Source organism: Macrobrachium nipponense, chromosome 14 (assembly GCF_015104395.2).
Source record: "Macrobrachium nipponense isolate FS-2020 chromosome 14, ASM1510439v2, whole genome shotgun sequence".
NCBI classification, from domain to species: domain Eukaryota; kingdom Metazoa; phylum Arthropoda; class Malacostraca; order Decapoda; family Palaemonidae; genus Macrobrachium; species Macrobrachium nipponense.
In genome coordinates, this window is record NC_087207.1 from 20,300,861 (window position 1) to 20,320,356 (window position 19,496).

General features: G+C 34.8%; 1 protein-coding gene across 1 annotated transcript in view; it reads left to right on the plus strand.

Annotated features, from left to right (window-relative positions):
* The window catches only part of LOC135226158 (obscurin-like), a 432,842-nt gene that overhangs the window by 323,801 nt on the left and 89,545 nt on the right, over window positions 1–19,496 (plus strand). Inside the window, 11 exon segments of the mRNA XM_064265599.1 lie at window positions 132–292; window positions 1,163–1,286; window positions 6,807–6,964; window positions 7,801–7,979; window positions 9,389–10,078; window positions 10,219–10,807; window positions 11,651–11,712; window positions 11,855–11,966; window positions 12,282–12,457; window positions 12,819–12,927; window positions 15,447–15,606. Of these exon segments, the coding sequence (XP_064121669.1) occupies window positions 132–292; window positions 1,163–1,286; window positions 6,807–6,964; window positions 7,801–7,979; window positions 9,389–10,078; window positions 10,219–10,807; window positions 11,651–11,712; window positions 11,855–11,966; window positions 12,282–12,457; window positions 12,819–12,927; window positions 15,447–15,606 (2,520 nt within the window).

Genomic DNA, 19,496 nt, shown 5'->3' on the forward strand with positions numbered 1-19,496 from the left:
CGTAAATATAACAGGAAAAAGTTATTAGAGAACATTTCGGGTGTATTTTGAATGGCATTAACTTGGAATCAAGATTTCTGTCAGTGGGGACTTCGATCTCTGCATATTTTAACTACCTCCTTCTTCTGCAGCTCACCAACCCCAGCGGATCGGCTTCCAGCGAGACTGCCCTGAACGTGAGGGCTCCTCCGGACTTCGTCACCCCTCTGAAGGACGCCTACGCCAAGGAGGGCAGCAAGGACGTCAAGCTCTTCGTGGAATGGGAGGCCACGCCCAAGGCTAGCATCAAATGGTAAGGGCGTCCAGCAGAATAAATCCTGTGGCTAAGGTTTTCCAGATATTTTTTTTAAAGTTTTGTAGGTTCAACTGTGAGGTGTTCAGGTAAATTATTATTATTATTATTATTATTATTATTATTATTATTATTATTATTATTATTATTATTATTATTATTATTATTATTATTATTTTATGTTTGGTTTATCACAATCATCTTATTCGACTGGGTGGTTTTTATTGTGTGGGGTTCTGGGTTGCACCCATCCTTCTTAGAAGTCCGTCACTTTTCTCACTATGTGTGTTGTTTCTAGGAGCACACTCTTCTGCATGAGTCCTGGAGCGACTTAGGCATCTAGGTTTTCCAGGTTCCTCTTCGGGATTTTTGGATCGTGCCTAGTGTTCCTATGATTATGGGTACAATTTCTACTACTACTACCACTACTACTACTACTACTACTATTATTATTATTATTATTTTTATTATTATTATTAATATTTTATTATTATCTAGAAGATCTACCCATACTCATAGGCAAAAAGCCCTCCAAAGGGACCATTGACTCGAAATCATAGCTTCTAAAGTATATTACAGTGTTCACTTCAGAGAAGTAACAGAAGGTAAAATGAAATACAGAAAGAAGAGACCAGTTATTGTAAAAAAAAAACACACACACAAATGATTAGATATATTAGATAAATCGATAAAAACGTAAGCGAATGACTCATATATATAGGGAGAATTGCCTTAGGTTAGTAACATGTTGCATCTTCGCTTGAAGTCCTGAGGTTCAAGTATTAAGTCAAATGAATATTTCCTCATGTAAATTATTTAAGGTTAAATGAATAAATGATGCAAATTAATGCTAAATCTGTACATTCACAGGCTCTACAAGGACAAAGCTATCCATGAAGACACACCTGGATACACAATTCGTGGAACAGATAACAGCCAGGTCCTCACTATCCACGACGCCGTTCCTGACTTCGTTGGTGCATACAGCTTCAGGGTAAGAGACCTTACAGACCTTACAGACCTTACATCTTGTTCGGGTTGCCCCAGGTCCCTCAGTGTGAGGCACCTCTAATGTCTACCAGAGAGTTGCTAGTACATCTTCCGGTATATTTTGCATCTTCCAATCTTGGATGGTCTGGGATGCAGTTTAGATATTTGTCGAGCTTATTCTTAAACACATCTACGCTCACTCCTGATATATTCCTCAGATGAGCTGGCAACGCATTGAATAGACGCTGCATTATCGATGCTGGTGCGTAGTGGATTAATGTCCTGTGTGCTTTCCTTATTTTTCCTGGTATAGTTTTGGGCACTATTAATCTACCTCTGCTTGCTCTTTCTGATATTTTTAGTTCCATGATATTTTCTGCTATTCCTTCTATCTGTTTCCATGCCTGAATTATCATGTAGCGTTCTCTTCTCCTTTCTAGACTATATAATTTTAAGAATTGTAGTCTTTCCCAGTAGTCTAGGTCCTTAACTTCTTCTATTCTAGCTGTAAAGGACCTTTGTACACTCTCTATTTGTGCAATATCCTTTTGATAGTGTGGGTACCATATCATATTGCAATATTCAAGTGAACTACGAACATATGTTTTATAAAGCATAAATCATGTGTTCAGCTTTTCTTGTTTTTGCAAGTGCCGTAACAACATTCCCATTTTTGCTTTACATTTTGCCAACAGAGTTGCTATTTGATCATTGCATACATGTTCCTATTCATCATCACACCAAGGTCTTTAACTGCTTCCTTATTTGTGATGGTCTCATTATTAGGTCCCTTATATGCATATAGCTTTCTTTCTCTGTCTCCATAATTTATTGATTCAAATTTATCAGAGTTAAATACCATCCTATTTACCTCTGCCCAATCATATACTTTGTTAAGGTCTCTTTGTAGAGCGTTCCTATCTTCATCACAAGTAATTTCTCTACTTATTCTTGTGTCATCTGCGAAACTACTCACTACCGAATCCTTCACATTATTGTCTATGTCCTCAATCATAATAACAAACAGTATTGCAGCTAACACCGTACCTTGCGGCACACCGGATATTACCTTGACTTCATCCGATTTCTCGTCGTTTGCAATAACTATCTGTTTTCTGTTGTGTAAAAATTCTTTTAACCATCTTCCTACTTTATCCACGATATTGTGTTTTCTAATTTTCTTCGCTAATATATTATGGTCTACTTTATCAAAAGCTTTTGCAAAGTCTAAATAAACCACATCTGTTTCATTTCCGCTTTTCATATTTTTGAATATGTTCTCACGGTGGACTAACAGTTGGGTTTGTGTACTTTTTCCGGGTACGAAAACCATGTTGTCCTTTATTAAACAAATTATTTTTTATTAAATGTTTCATAATATTTTTCTTCATTACCCTTTCATACACTTTCATAATATGTGATGTTAGACTCACAGGCCTATAATTACTTGCCTCTAGTCTTGATCCACTTTTGAAAGTAGGGGTAATATATGCTAATTTGTGCTCATCATAAATCTTGCCTGTATCTACACTTTGTCTTAATAATATTGCAAGTGGCTTTGCGATAGAATGAACTACTTTCTTTAACAAAATAGCAGGAATTCCATCAGGCCCTGCAGCAGCTCCATTTTTAATTTCATTAATAGCCTGCACAATATCAGCTTCATTAATATCTATGTCAGCTAAATATTCACTAGTTTTTCATCCCTTACTTCTATATCATTATCTTCATTATCTATTCTAGGGGTGAATTCTCTCTTATATCGTTCTGCCAGTATGTTGCAAATTTCCTTTTTTTCATTCGTTAATCTCCCTTCAATTCTCAGAGGGCCTATTTCTATTCTTCTTTTATTCATCTTCTTCGCATATGAGTATAATAGTTTGGGGTTTTGCTTGATATTTAATAGGGTTTTTTCTTCCAAGTCCCGTTTTTCATTTTCTTTTGATTGTATAATCTTTTGTTCTGCATTTTCTATCTTACTTTTTAGTTCTATAACTTTCCATGCATTTTTTTCTTTTGCAAGACCTTTTTTCCACTTTCTGATTTTCTGGAACAAGATCCTTCTGTCTCTTGGTATGCATGAATGATGTTTACTTTTCTTCTTCGGTATATATTTTTCCACTATTTTCTCCAATATTTTATATAATATCTCCGTATTTACCCTTATGTCATCACTTACGAAAATGTTATCCCAATCTTTGTTTAATTCTTCATTAATTTCTGACCATTTTATATTTTTACTGGTAGAAGTTGTATTTTCCATATCCTTCCCACTTTTTCATTTCTTGCTTATCTCTATTTTCACTTGCTTTGGAATGAACTGTTAATTCTATGACATTATGGTCTGAAATATTCGCATTATAAACTATTATTTCTTTAACATAATTCATCTCGTTCACAAATACTAGGTCTAAAGTATTTTCCTTTCTTGTTGGCAGGTGATTTATTTGTTGAATGTTGTATTCTAGTAGCATATCTAATAGCTTTTCAAATTGCCTCTTATCTTCTGCACTACTATTACTCTCTTTTTTATATGTATAAGTACAACCACAATCTCCTATTCGTTCTTTCCATTCTACGAAAGGAAAGTTGAAGTCACCAGATAGGAGAATAGTCCAGTCCTTGTGATTTCTACATATATCATCCAATTTTTCAATTATTAAGTCAAACTCTTTAGTATTAGGAGGTCTATATTACTATGTTCATCAATTTTTCAGATTCAAATTCTACCGCTATTAGTTCACATTCTGAGTTACTATATTTCTCATATATTTTTCCTTGTTTTTTGTCTTTCCCATATATTGCGGTTCCCCCTTGATTCCTATTTTTTCTATCTGATCTATAAGTTTGGAACCCTTTTATTTGATCATCATTCCCAGTCTCTTGGGAATACCAGGTTTCACTTATATTCATTATATCTATTTTCTTTTCATTTTGGGTTAGTTCTTCTAAGTACTCTATTTTTCTTTTTGAGTTACTCGTAACTAAACCCTGCGCATTCATCACTATGATGGTTTGCGTGTTTTCTCCTTCATTTAACACTGGTAGTAATAAGGATTTTCCCATGTCTCTTTCCTGTTCTGGTATGTTGTTCTTTTTTTCATTTCCAGAAATTCTGACATTAAAAAATCCAACTTTTCCATAATATTTGATCTTCCTTCATCATAATTATTCATTTTGTGTCTGAATCTGCAATTTTCTCCGTTTCTGCAATATCCTCTTGCATAATAAATACAGTTATTATCTCTTGAGTATAATTTCGGAGCTGATGCTTTGAAATTTTTTGCTGACACCTCTGCATATCTCATTGGTGGTTTGCTTTTCTCTTTTACCTGATATTCTTGATTTCTCTCTTTATTTGTTTCTTTCTTATTTTGGATTTTATTACTTGGTTGGTTATTTATTTGATTATAATTCATGGCTACAGGGTGCATATATTTGCATTTTTTGTCGAACTTACATCCTTTTCCTTCTTTTAGGTTTTTACATATTTTTGGATGCAGATCTCTGCAATCATCCCCATATCCATCTAAGTATGCACCTTTACCATATATTTCATAGTTTTGACATATCTTAGGATGTTTGTAGTAACATCTTTCTCCAAATCTGCAATTCCCTCTTTTCAAAAGGTTGCAGATTTGTCTTTCTTGTCTATTTTTTCCTCTTTCCCGTCATTGTATAGATCTGGGTAGAGCCTCTTCGGGATTTGCTTTTCTGTTGTCATATCGTAATTTATTTCTTCGTAGGTATGCTGCTTTATTGCCTCATATGTAGTATCAATGAGTATCTCTGCATCCATACTTTTATCTTGTTCTTTGTTTTCCTTATTTTTTTCTGTCATTTCATTTTTGTTTACTTCTCTTCCGTTTTCCTCTTCTTCCTTTTTCTTCTTCTTCTTCCTCTTCCTCTTCTTCTTCATCCTCAACTATTTGTACATTCAATCTTGATTTAATAACATTGTCTATCCATGATAGACATGTTGAACAAAAAATTCTTGTATCTTTTCTCAAATCTTGTATTACCTCAGCACACTGTGGATGGGTCGGAATGTTGCATGCAGCACATTTTCTGATTAGGTTTTGTGGATTGACTATGCTATACCAAACCTTACACAGTTTGCATGCTTTTGGCATTCTTTTTCCTAATGCATCAATTAGGATATTCACAAGATTCACCTTATTCATTTTCTTTGTCGGAATATGTTGGTTTATGTATATTTTCTTTATGAGTCTCTTGACCACTTGGATTTTATTTGGAACTTCTTCAATTATTTTCAAGATGTTTTCATTAGATTTGTTCCAGTTTGAAGGATTATATCCTTCTAATATATCTATGAATGCTTTTGTATCTTTTTGGTTAGGACTGTTGCTGATTTCATAGATGAGAAATGCCAGTTCCCTTCCTGCTACCTCATCGTATTGCGAATCTGCTAAACACGCCAAATTACGCCACCTCTTCCCGCAGTTGGAACTTACTGCCATCTTGTTCTGATTTATAGTATTACACTTGATAAACTAACTTAGAAGACGCTTTATCCTACTATTTTCACACTAATCTTATCACCGATAGTTCACGAACACTTCTAGATATTTCTCAAATTCTAGTCGTATGTTAAACTTGTGATATCTGTTGATTAATCTGACTTCACGCGGGTACGTCTCACCAAGCAAGATGGCTACTTACGAGAGAGAGAGAGAGAGAGAGAGAGAGAAGAGAGAGAGAGAGAGAGAGAGAGAGGAGAGAGAGAGAGAGAGAGAGAGAGAGAGAGAGAGATTACCATTATCTTATCAATTAGTGTTCCGTAGTAATAATTATTTTCCTTTATCCCAAAGCTTATTTCATGTGTTTATATTTGTGGGATATTGTTTTTTTACAGTAATTTATGAATTAGTTTGTGACAGTAATTACTACAGTATTTAGCTTCGTAAATTGTAACTCATACAGCCTTTGAAAAAGATGGTTAATTACAGATGAATAAGCATTTCGGAGTTCAATATTATAATTGAAATTAGCTTCTCGTAATCTAGTTTTCTTATGTATAGCCAATCTGGTCATAATGGTGAATAGCATTGTACTTATTTAGTGGGATATTTTACATTTAGGTAACGAAAACAACTCTTAGGCGTTACAAATTCAATCTTTTGTACTTATTCAGTGGGATATTTTAAATTCAATTAACGAAAACTACTTTTAGATGTAACCATTTCAATCAAAGATCGAATTTCACATTGATATGATCAGTGTTATTCTGTAGGTAATTCAAGTTATAATTTTTTCGAAGATTGACTCACTTTTGGTGTAGTTTTGTTCTTCATTCCATTAAGAATATTATCTTCGTTGAAATTCACTTCTGTTGGTTTTGATCTTGTTCTTGATTCACTAGGAACTTCTTATATCAGTTCTGATCTTGTTCATGATTCACTAGGAAAATTCTAATACTACCCCTGAAAATCACGATTTGCACCAGAGAATGAAAATATCTCTTAATTGCCTCTAATTGCGTCCTTTATTTATGTCCTGGCAGGCCACTAACGAGTATGGCGAGAGCATCTGCACTGCCAAATTCCTCTTGCACGAAGTTCCAGTCCTCACATCCGGTCTGTCTGACACTGAGTTCCTGGAGGGTAGAGTTGGACAGCTTACCTTCAAGGCAACTGGTATACCTCCTCCAGAGATCAAGTGGTAAGTCCCTAAGAATCTGATTTAGGACATTATTGGGACCTTGCTCATTTTATGTAAAGTTCCCAAGACTCTGATTGTAGTGACTTTACTCACTTTTTCCCTGTTTTTCTATTTTGGTTTTATGAAAGTGCAAATCCACAATACCAGCAAGCCTTTAGATAAAGTGACAAGTACAAATTTTCTGTCTTCATTTGTTAATAGGTGTAAAATGTTATGCAGTTACATAAGAGCCACTTTGCTTCGTACAAAGAGATTCGGTCCTAGTTTGATCCTAAAAATAAAATATATCATTATTCTGAAAAATTAGAATAAAACAAATGAAGGTATTGCGTCGTTAGTTAGGAGATAAAGTTCATAGCTTGTCTTTTAGGTTCGAGTATTTTTTTGAGTAAATATAATGTGGTAACTTACTTTTTCTGTTACAAACTACTCCACTTTATAAACCTACTTTAGCCATACAGCCTCTTTATAATGTTATTTTGCTATGAGAATCAGCTTGTTAATAGATACATGACACAAATTAAAGTATGAATGGGTACTATAGTCTGTTATTTTGTGAGTTGACGGTGGATGTCCACAGCTAATATCACAGTGACTTGTGTCTTACTGCTGATTGGCTGAGGCATTTGATCAGAACCTCTGGTGGGATGGGAGCACCACGAGCTTCCACCAACCAGAATTAGCTTGATGATATCGACTGCAGATATTTACTGTCAGCTAAAAAGAGAATGAGTTCTTGGGATTTAACGTCCTCTAGACACTGTTCTCAGTGAAACGAGTTGTACGATTATAGAAATATTTGAAATGCAGTTCTTTACTGTTGTGTACTTCCAAAGGACAAAGGATGGCAAGAAGTGGACTCCTGACGGCAAGGCCATCAAGCTGAAGCAGGAAGGCCCGGATACCTACACTCTCTACTTCGACGAGTGCTCCACTGAGGACTCCGGCCACTACGTGGCCACAATCTCTAACGTGGAGGGCACAGTGACCACTGAGGCAACTGTTGTTGTCACCAGTAAGTTTAGCTTTCACAGTAGCCCATTCTTCAAGTTCATTGATGTTCTTTCGTTGAGTCTTGGCAGCATAAATATGCTCACTTGTTCATCCACAGTGGAGCTTACCTGATAGCCATTTGAGAATGAAGGGGACATGATCTTTCAAAGCAGAAGAAATTCTACTTTTCACTAAGGTCCTGCTGATGTTTTGAAGTAACAGACTTTGTAATATAAGTAAAGATGAACTCAGTATTGAAATCTGAATGGTAGACTTTGTGATATAAATACAGACGAAATCAGTACTGACCCTTGGGGATTCATTTCCAATGCAATTTTGAAGTCATGTTGGGCTATGTAGCTCATACTCCTTATGGAAGTGAACATTTATGCTGCTAAGAGTTATATTTCCATGCCTGTAAATACACACTGGATGCAGAGTCTTATCTTTCACATTTTTTTCTGCAATTTGAGTGGTTTGATTTTCCAACTTTTATCTTAGAACGGAAGCTCATCTTCGATTCCTCTGTTTTATGTGTTTCTACAACTCATTATTAGATCCAGTGAGTTTTTCTGGCATGAGAATTTTCAGGTACACCTACAGGATCCAGGTAACTTCTCTGGATGTGGGATGCATATTTAATGTGATTTGTCCAACCCTAGAGTCATAGCATGTATATGCCCGATCACAGTAGGACTCTTGAAAACTATTCAAGAAGTAAATGTATTTTGAATTGCATTTGTTTTATGTAAATCGAAATAATTTTTCAAATAAGCTCTGAAATCATGATGAATGCATAACAAGTAGCAGTCAAGAATGGATAAAGCTGTTGGTATGGACGAAACTAACTGGTGTTTCGTAGTTTATAATAGCCTGGTATTTTAGAAAGCTGAATATTTAAACGTTTAAACCAGGAAAGAAAATATTTGTGAATTAAATCCTCGATAAGTAAACCTTAAAACAAACATTCGTGATGTTTACTCGTCATTGTACTGTTCCAAATGTGCTAATAGTCCAAAATTGTACGAGTCCTTTTTTGTTATCTTTAAGTTTTGAATAGTTAATAGTAGTGTGGATTTTACACCAAAAATGTTTTTGTTTATTTAGTTCCTGAGAAAGTAACCTGTCATGGCAGAACATCCATGTGTGTTTTTTATATTATGCATTTTGTTCTGTCCTCATTTTTTTGTGTCAAGGGATTCTTATTCAATCCTCGAATTTTGATGTTTTGTCCTTTCCACACCTTTTTCTTTTTGTGGATTTGTTCCTCACCACTGAAAACTAAAGGATTTTCAGTAAACCCTAAATCTGCATTAAATATTTGATTGAGAATTGATTTCAGATGCATAAAAAAAACTGGTTTCCAGTCAGGTGATGTCAGTGTCACTAACCGGTAGAATTCTAGGGCACCGTTTTAAAGTTGTATGTAAGATAAATCTACGATTCACCAACTGACCGTTTGTTTTCATGCATCTGGATGCAATGTTGATGACCTTGAGAGGAGAGACCCTAAAGCATTTCATTCTATATGTGTACCATTATTCCCTGTAGCTGAAAGACCAAGTGTCAAAGATGTTAAACCTAGCAAAGAGACTGCTAGCATCCAGTCCCAAAGCACTGGAGACCATATATCGTCTGACAACGACTCTGACTCTGGACAAAAAGACGTGGTTCCTGAAGAGGAAATGGCTTTAGATCAGTCTGAAGACACCGACATGGATGTCCTCCAAGCAGCTGACTCTGGAAAGAGAAAGCGGCGGGAGTCCCTCCCAGACCACGAGAGCGCCCTCCAGGTTAAAAGGGAAAAGACTGATGGCAATGTCAGACATCCTGAAATTTCCGATAACAAAGAAACAGTCATCTTTGCCTCCCAAGAAGAAAGTGAAGAGGTTAACATTGACAATGATAGAGAACAGTGTCTGAAACAGAAGATGAGCGTGACAGTGACTGAAGAAGTCAGGAAAATAGAGACTGATAGTGAACCTGAAGATGAACAATCACTCGTTGTTCGTGGGTCTTGCGATATGACGTCAGAGGAGTCGAAAGGGAAAGGGGGCCTCAGGGTCTTGGCCGAATGTAGCATTGTTCGTCAAGAAAACATTCAGCAGACGGTACTTACTGGTAAGTTTGGTTACTGCGGACACGGTTGTAGCTCTGAAAAATGTTAAATGATTATGATGTGGAATTAGATTCATTCCCGTTGAAGATTCATGGTATCATTTTGTCCATAACTTAGAAAGTTTTGCCCATCCATGTTTCAGCTGAATCAGATGTGGGTGACGGTGCTGTTGAGTCTTCCTCGGTAATACATCTCAAGAAAACAGTTGAGGTTGAGGAATACAAGGCATTAATTTCAGACAGTGATGAGGAAGGCACTTCTGATTTAGAACCAGCACCTGCACTGCAGGATGCCAATTCTAAACCTGCCCTTCTAATGGGAAAAACAACAGGCATTGAACCTGAACGAGCAGTGGAAACAACTGCAGGTGAACCAGGTCGCAGTGACCCTGAGACTCTTGACATTAGAACCATTGATCCTAACAAGAAGGTCCCAGAAGTTCAGGACGTTAAGCTGGTCCATGAAAAAGCGACAGAAAGTCCTGGTAAACCACTCAAAAGAAAGTCGGTAGCTCTCGATGACGCTCCAGAGAAATGCCTGAGCGCAGATGCGCCAACTGCATCTAAAGCCAGTGTCTCCTCTGAATCCGAACCACAGAAGAACATTCCGACCACAAACATGCAGACTGTAGAGACTGAGAAACCGTCTCACTCAGGAGAGAAGATAAGTAAAGACGACTTAGGCCGATTAGTCGACGGACGAGGTAAAGAAAGTGGTCCCGCTGGGGATCCGTAACAAAAATGATCTCACATGGTTTTATGTTGATTCTAATTCCAGTAAGAGAACGATGCCTTGTAGTTACAACTCACTCTGGAGACTTCTGCTCTACAACATATGAAACTCTACCTAATAATGTTTACTGTATTTTCTATTTAAATCTTCTGTAGTTTACTGTACTGACGAAACTGTAGGAACAGCTTTGACTCGTGTTCTAATACTAAGAATCTAAAATGGCTAATGTGGGAAATTTAACTTATTTATGTAAATGCTATCTTCAATTAATGACAATTTGTTGACATCATCTTGTAGAATAATTTACTGACTGACTTTTTTGAAAGGCTTCAATTTAAGTGTATTGTAGTACTAAGGAATATTGGAGAACTACCTTGAAAATTAAAAGATGGACTTCTACTGAATCCAGTAAATTCAGTAAACTCTCACAACGCATGTTTATACTTTTGGCTGATTTCATTTATCTTCAATTACACGCTTGAAGGTCTTTTATTTTTAGTTCTGGTAAGACAAAAGTGAACTGTATTTTTTAATTTCATCTGATTTGTTTTATGTTGCTTTTTGTATGATTATTTATGTGCATGCTTTGTAATTTAAGGTTTGGCCTTTTATTTTAAGTTTAATCATATTTTAAGATTTTATGTATTTTTATCACATATCATTTGAAAATTCAAACAATTAGTTTTGCAGTTTAGCAACACTATTACCCTTCCACGATCTTGAAACATGGAAGCTTGGGGCAGTATTTAGAACAACTCACAGGGATCACGTATCAGTTAAGACTATAAGAGCTCTGATACAGACATCTAGACTCCCACAGATTTATACATTTACACTTCTAGAGAAATTGAACCCACCACACATATCACAACAGCTTTGACCCTGAAGTTTTCTGATGTTTCAAGTCTGTGCAATTAGACCTCACACACAATACTGATCTTGAACATCAGTGCGTGATATTAACTGGAGACATTATTCTGACATAACAAAGACTTAAGATTTGAGTCCTGATTTTTAACTTGTTTTCCAAATACTTATCCCTTTAGCTCCACCCCACATCAAGAAGAGCAACTTCAAGGAAGGCAAGACATTTATTGCCATGCACAAGTTCGTCTTGGAAGTGGAAGCAACTGCTGTTCCAGAAGCAACAGCCACATGGTAAGTCTTTCTGTCCAGTTATTTTTATCTTCATCATCAGCATTCCAGGTATAAAATAAGGCATTGCAGCTTAAAAGTCATAGTACAACTCTGTTTGTTAAGTGCCAGCTCCAGAAATAAGCCCAGAGTGGTATGTATGTGAAAGCTTTACTCAAGGGTTGCACTTTACATAGTATAGCTTTGAACATTTCTTGATTTATAGATGTGCACAACAATCCTTACTCATTTCTTCAGGATCTAGGCTCAATAAGCATTCTGAAACTCTCTTGAACCGTCTTTTCTCAACACAACATTGTATTAATTTCATATTTTCAGGTACTTCAATGGCAAGGAGCTTACCGAGGAGGAAGATCGTTGTAAGTTCAACTTCGATGGAACTAAATACACAATGGAGAGACTCGGCAGTGACCCTGAGCACTCCGGAGAGTACAAGTGTGTACTCAAGAACAAAATCGCCTCTGCAGAGGAGGCTGGCATAATCACAGTCAAAGGTGAACCCCTTAAATTCAGAGTTGAAATGACCCTCAACATACTATTTACAGACTGGCATAATCACAGTCAAAGGTGAACCTTTTAAATTCAAGAGTTAAAATAACCCTCAACATACTATTTACAGACTGGCATAATCACAGTCAAAGGTGAATTCTCAAATTTAGAGTTAAAATGACCCTCAACATACTATTTACAGACTGGCATAATCACAGTCAAAGGTGAACCCCTTAAATTTAGAGTTGAAATAACCCTCAACTTACTCTTTACCATCAGATACTAGATTGTAAGCTTAACCTGATTTTAGAATTGTCTGAAAATTGGAATGGGAAGCTGATATTCTTCTTCTTCTCTCCCCTCCAGAAAAGGAAGCCCGCGTTCGCAGACCGCTGGAGGATGCGTTCGTCATTGAGAACACCGACGCTGTTCTTAAGTGCCAGATCGTCGGTGATCCCATTCCTACTATCGAATGGTTAGTAATTGCCCTATGTTTTATAAGTTACAGTTTTAGTAGGTATAATTATGGTCATTCTCCTCCTACCTGTTAAATTCAGTAAGCCCTCCCGGTGACCCTCTTTCCGCCCTCCAGGCTAACACCCCTAATCTTTGTCAGCTAACGTTTAGTTTGCTTCAATAGTAAATTAGCTCTTTTATACCCAAATTAATGTGAAGCTGAATTGAATAGCGAGGTTAAGTGTGCATCCACGCTGCATTTAACATGTCATAAACAGGTCAGCAACTTATCACACACATCACAAACGGGTTGAATACAAGTCCATGACTATTGATAGTTCTAACCGGTTCTTCAATCAATTATCCTGCATTTGCCAAAGGTCTGTTCTCCACTTAACGTTCGTTAACTTGTTTTCAACCTGCTTGTAATTTGTATGCAATAGATGCCCACATGTTCATGACATGTTTTACCAGGTCGTAGACGCCCCTTAGATAAATACAGACATGAGAATTCAATCTGTCATTGCTAACCAAGAGATGTATGAACCTGAGTATGTGTACATTGGAAAAAATTATATTAAAACAACGGGCTGTGGTTTTCCTCCCGTTCTGCTGTTATACTTCTTAAATAATGAGAGGAATACTTTAAAAACTAATTTTATCATTTTATTTTGAAGATTCCTCTTTTCATCCATGCAGTCCCATTTAGGGAATGTGCTAGGATTTACGTCTTGATGGGAAACAGTCTTTGTTTCTCGCTGAATTTTTTTTATCTCAATGTCTCATTAAAAAAGACAATGATATCATCAAGTCTCTTTTTATATCGGTGTCTCCTTCTTTTCTTTCTCTCCCCCATTCTTGTTTCCTTCAGGCTTGGAATAGAGCAAAAGAAAGAAAAAGTTACTTCTAAAATACACAGATAATTTTTCGAATTTATTTTTCATAATTTGGAACTTTAGTACCACGCGCAACCAATGCATGATTTTTTTTCATGTCCTCATTTTGAAATTCCATTTTGATTTCTCTTTATCTCCCGGGAATAATTGGTGCTTCAGTCACTTGCTTATTATGAGCTATGTTTATGAGTTAATCATGACGCTTTCCCGACTAGCTGTCAAATGATCTTTATATTTGAGGAGTTCCTCTATTACATCGTCAGTTGCAGTGACTTCAAAATCGGCAAATGTTGCAAGGGTTGAAGCTAATAGGCAGGATATCATTTCGTCCTTCCGACTTGTCATAATGCAATACACCGGCCAGCTAATCACGAATATGAGTAAAAATTGCAATATCATGAAGGATGTTCGCAACAGGAAGTCGCCTATTTACGAGCTGTAATTGATGTTCCACTGGTTAATCACTCAAGTATTGTAGGAAATCAAGAGGGATTTATGACAATTGAATTCAATTGAAAATATAAGTGAACGCTTAATTGTGCAGTCATTATGTTCTGCTCATTAACAGATATAGTCTTGGATGGTAGTATGTATTCTCTTTTCAGAGATGCACCCCTTCGTAGGATGGTGCCGTCAGTGCACCTCATGCGGTGTAATGTATGCATTACTTAGGGTTCTTTGCGGCATCCCTACGGCCCCCAACTGCAACCCTCTTTCCTTCCTTTTACTGTACCTCCATTCATATTCTCTTTTTTCCATCTTAAAATCCACCCTCTCGTAACAGTTGATTCACAGTGCAACTGCGAGGTTTTCCTCTCGTTGCACCTTTCAAACCTTCTCACTGTCAATTTCCGTTTCAGCGCTGAATGACCTTAGCTGCCCCAGTGCTTGGCATGTATGCCAAAAGTCCATAAATCTCTGTGTGTGTAAGAGATGCACTTTTGGATAGCAATATCCTTTCTATATTATGTATACATAATTCAGGGCAGTAATGCACAGTCCTTACTTTACTAACACTTAAGAATTGTTATATTCATATGCATTTGAATATATATACGCCCGAGGATAGGATGTTCTAAAACAAAATGAAAATTGGTTTGTATATCGTAGAGGGAAGTAGAAATTTGAGTAGTATGTTATCAAAGGAATAACCATTTTGTTTTTTTGCAAATAAAAGTTGAACAAAGTTTGGTAGAATACTCTAAAACTAAATTAAAATCTGTTCAGTATAATGCAAAGTAAAAATTTGAATTTATTATAAAACAAAGTAAAATTTTGGGTACTGTTTAAAAAATTAGAATTTGGCTAGTGCATAAAAAATAAGGAATTTAGGCACTATAGTGTAAAACAAATTAAAATTTTTATAGCACATTGTGAAACGAATTAAAACTTGGAATAGTGTATCACATAACAAGGTAAAACCATGGGTAATAGTAAGAATTTGCCTGATATATTACAAAATAGTAAATATTCGGGTAGTGTATATAAAAGAAAGAAATTAAAATTGTGTAACATATTGCAAAACAACGTAGAAAAACTTTGCTAATTAATGCGGATGACTAAACTGAATCACAGCCATGAAAACAAAAACCTTTCCTCCAGAGCATTTTAAGTCACATTAACATTCCCTTGACGATTCCAGGCTACGCAATGGCAAGCCCCTGCCTCCATCAGAGCGCTTCCAGGTGACTGAGGAGCGTCTGGCCGGCTGGCACACCATCACAATCACTGGAGTGACAGAGCAGGACAAGAGCACTTTCACCGTCAAGGGCAAGAACCAACACGGCGAGTGCGAGACCACTGTAAGAAGTTGAATATTTATGTATTTATTAATTCATTTATGAGTGGGGACATTATCTAAAATATGACTTTGTTACAGATTTAGCTTGTTTTTGAGTTGGATGGGGTCCCTTTGTTCAAATATAGCCTTAATAGAAATTTATTTATTCATATTTTGGATGGGGTCCCAATACTTAAAATGCTTTTTTACAGATTTGTTTTCCAATTTTTCGTTGGATGGGGTCCCTTTGCTTAAAAATAACCTTAATAGAAATTTATTTATTTTATCTTTTGGGTGGGGTCCCAATGATCAAAATGGCCATGTTACAGATTTGTTTTCCAATTTTTCGTTGGATGGGGTCCCATTAGTCAAAAATAACCTTAATTTAAATTTATTTATTTTATCATTTGGATGGGGTCCTAATGCTTAAAATAGCCTTTTTACAGATTTAGTTTTAAATTTTTCGTTGGATGGGGTCCCTTTGCTCAAAAATAGCCTTAATTAATAGAAATTTATTTATTTTATCATTTGGATGGGGTCCCAATGCATAAAATGGCCATGCTACAGATTTGTTTTCCAATTTTTCGTGGGATGGGGTAGCTGTGCTAAAAAAAAAAAGCATTTTTACAACAGGTTTTTTTTTCAAATTGGCCTTAACTTTCCCTTATTTGGATTTCTATTAGTCTTTACTCTTGAAAGTTTGTTTCTATGCCATTGAAATATTGTTTTTTTACCTTTTAAGATATTGCAGATTCATTTGGGTTTTGAGTTGGGATCCTTGAGATCGAAAATGGCCTCGTGCTTTCTTTTAATGAATTTTTCAGAGAACGTACATAAAGAATTTCCCCCCCTGTAAGATTGGTTTTGAGTGTTTTTATTTTATTTATTTATTTTTTTTTGGTAAATTAGGTATGCCATGAAACCACATGCAACTATAGCGCTACCAGTCGTGGCTGATGGTTTCATACAGCATTATACGTTGTACATAAAACTCGGTTGCGCAGAAGAAACTTCAGCGAATTTTTTGCCTTTTTTATTTATTTTTTTATTTTTTAATTTTTTTTTTTTTTTTTACATTTCTGCATTTCTTGCATTTGTGAAAGAACTGTGTCCCTTGGCTGAGCTCTTGAGTTGGAGAGCCATCTGCAGAAAGGTCCCCTTGAGGGCTTTCTCCTCAGTGACGTCTCTCACGAGATCTTTATTACATAAAACTTCACCTCGAGATCTTCTTCGCATCCTCGTCGAGTGTACAAGAATTTTCTTGCAGAGTTTTCATGCAATAGCTTGGGTTTAAGGAGCTGTTTTTTTATATAAGATTATACGAAATGTGGGTATAGTGTTATGTGGAAAAAGTTTTGATGTTTTTCTTCTTACAAAAGTTTAATGAGGGATTACGTATAACTGTCATCTATAACTTTGGCAGCTTCCATGTCAGGTTTATGTACAAGAACAATGAGTTGTTAGTAGTAGTTCCTGTTTAAATATCTAATATAATATTATATATATATAAATTATAATATATATATATAAAAATATATATATAATAATATATATATATATATTATAATATTTATATTATAAATTAATATAGATATAGATATATATATAATATATCTATAATATAATATATATATATATATATATAATATATATATTAGATATATATTTAAACAGGAACTACTACTAACAACTCATTGTTCTTGTACATAAACCTGACATGGAAGCTGCCAAAGTTATAGATGACAGTTATACGTAATCCCTCATTAAACTTTTGTAAGAAGAAAAAACATCAAAACTCTTTCCACATAACACTATACCCACATTTCGTATAATCTTATATAAAAAAAAAACAGCTCCTTAAACCCAAGCTATTGCATGAAAACTCTGCAAGAAAATTCTGGTACATATATATATATATATATATATATATATATATATATATATGATATATATATATATATATATATATATATATATATATATAATATATATATATATATATATATATATATATATATATATATATATATATATATATATATATATATATATATATATATATATATAATATAATATATCTGTGAGTGTGCGTGTTTAGTATCTAGGCAAAATCTTAAAATTTATTATTATATTCTGACGATATATAAATAGAGACTGAAATACAAATACAGGTATGTTATCACATACCAGAAATGTATTCCGTTTATATTCGGCTCACGGACATTCCCACAATAGGGGTGGGGGTTGGGGAGGGGAGTGAGGGTTTCCCGTGCCTTTATCTACTGGAAAATGAAAGTCTCCACAGTCTTGAACTTTCTCCTTTTCGTTTGTAAACGAGTTTCTGAAAATAGAAAGATAACATCCAACTCCCACGCCGCAGTTTCACTTTGAAAGAAATTGAAAAATAACATAAAAGGCCGTTTCATCATTATTTCTAAACAGAGTGAAAGAAAGACGAAAGCTCTGGGACAACTTACTTTCCCTTCTCCTTTTCTTTTGAGAGCTTCTTATATTTATATGCCACCGGAGACCATTGTCGTATTGCATGAAGTTGTATGTCATGTTTACTTCTCATGCTTCGAAACCCAAGGTCTCTCTCAGTGCATTTGTACCCTATTTTTGCCAGTTGCCTGGCAATCTTCACGTCCCTGATATGGACAGGGAAAGAATTTTGAAGGAATATGAATAACGAGGCGAGATCCGACATACAGCTTACTCGAGATGCGTGCAAGATTTTCCCCTCACGCATAAGTTGTAAACATTATATTCCGTGAAAGATTTTCCCTTTACATAAATTGTAAACATTATATTCCTAACTAAATGTAAATTAAAATGTGCTAAAATCTAAGGTCAAATAGACCCTTGTTTCACCAACGAAAATTAAAATAAATACGCTATATTTTATCAGTAATAATTTTTCTCGACCGTTTAACATGCACATTATTTATCTTTTACATTTTCATTCCAATAAATAAATCATAAATATCCTATCCTAAAATTCCTGTCTCTTTCACTCAACGCAAAACACCTTTTTCAAAACTTTCTATTCTCTTCATCGGACCTTTCCTATCCTGCAACAAGAACAATAACAACAACAAAGTAGTTTGTAGGCTTACTCGCCGAGCAAGCAAAATTACAAATAAATCGTAGGTTAAGCGGAACACTTGACTCGGTAAATCTAAATATGCAAGTTATAATACTATAGAAAGATAAATATTTAGATGCTCAGGAAATCACAGATTCTCAGATTAACCTTAGGGCGTTGAAGATGATCAAACACATTATCTTCTTACAATAGTCTAATAAGAGTGTAGGTGCTCAAGACTTATTGGATGTGCTCGGTGAAGCTAGTAAAGCTCGGTGAAGCTAGTACAACTCCCTAACTCTAAAATCACATTTTACATTTTAATCAAGTTATTTTTTTTTTAAATAAAATTAGATTATGTTATTTAAAAAAAATTAGATTATGTTTTTAGATTAATTATGTTTGTAAAAATGAGATTATAAATTAAATTATGTTCTTAAGAATTGAAATATGTTTTTAAAAATTACATTTTGTTTTTAAAAATTAAAATAGGGTTATAAAAATTATATCATGTTTTTAAAAATTAAATCATGTTTTTGAAAATTAAATTACGTTTTAAGAAATTAGGATATACTATTAAAAATAAAGTATGTTTTTAGACATTGAATCTAGTTTTTAAACATTAAATCATGTTTTAAACAATTAGATAACTTTTTAAACATGAAATTATGTTTTCAAAAATTGTTTTAAAATTACATTATGTTTAAAAATTAAATTATGCTTTTTAAGCCAAATTATACTTTCTAAAAAGAATTACAACGTTTTTAAAAATGAAATTGTTTTCAAAAAGTACATTAAGTTTTTATGAATGAAATTATGTTTTTAGA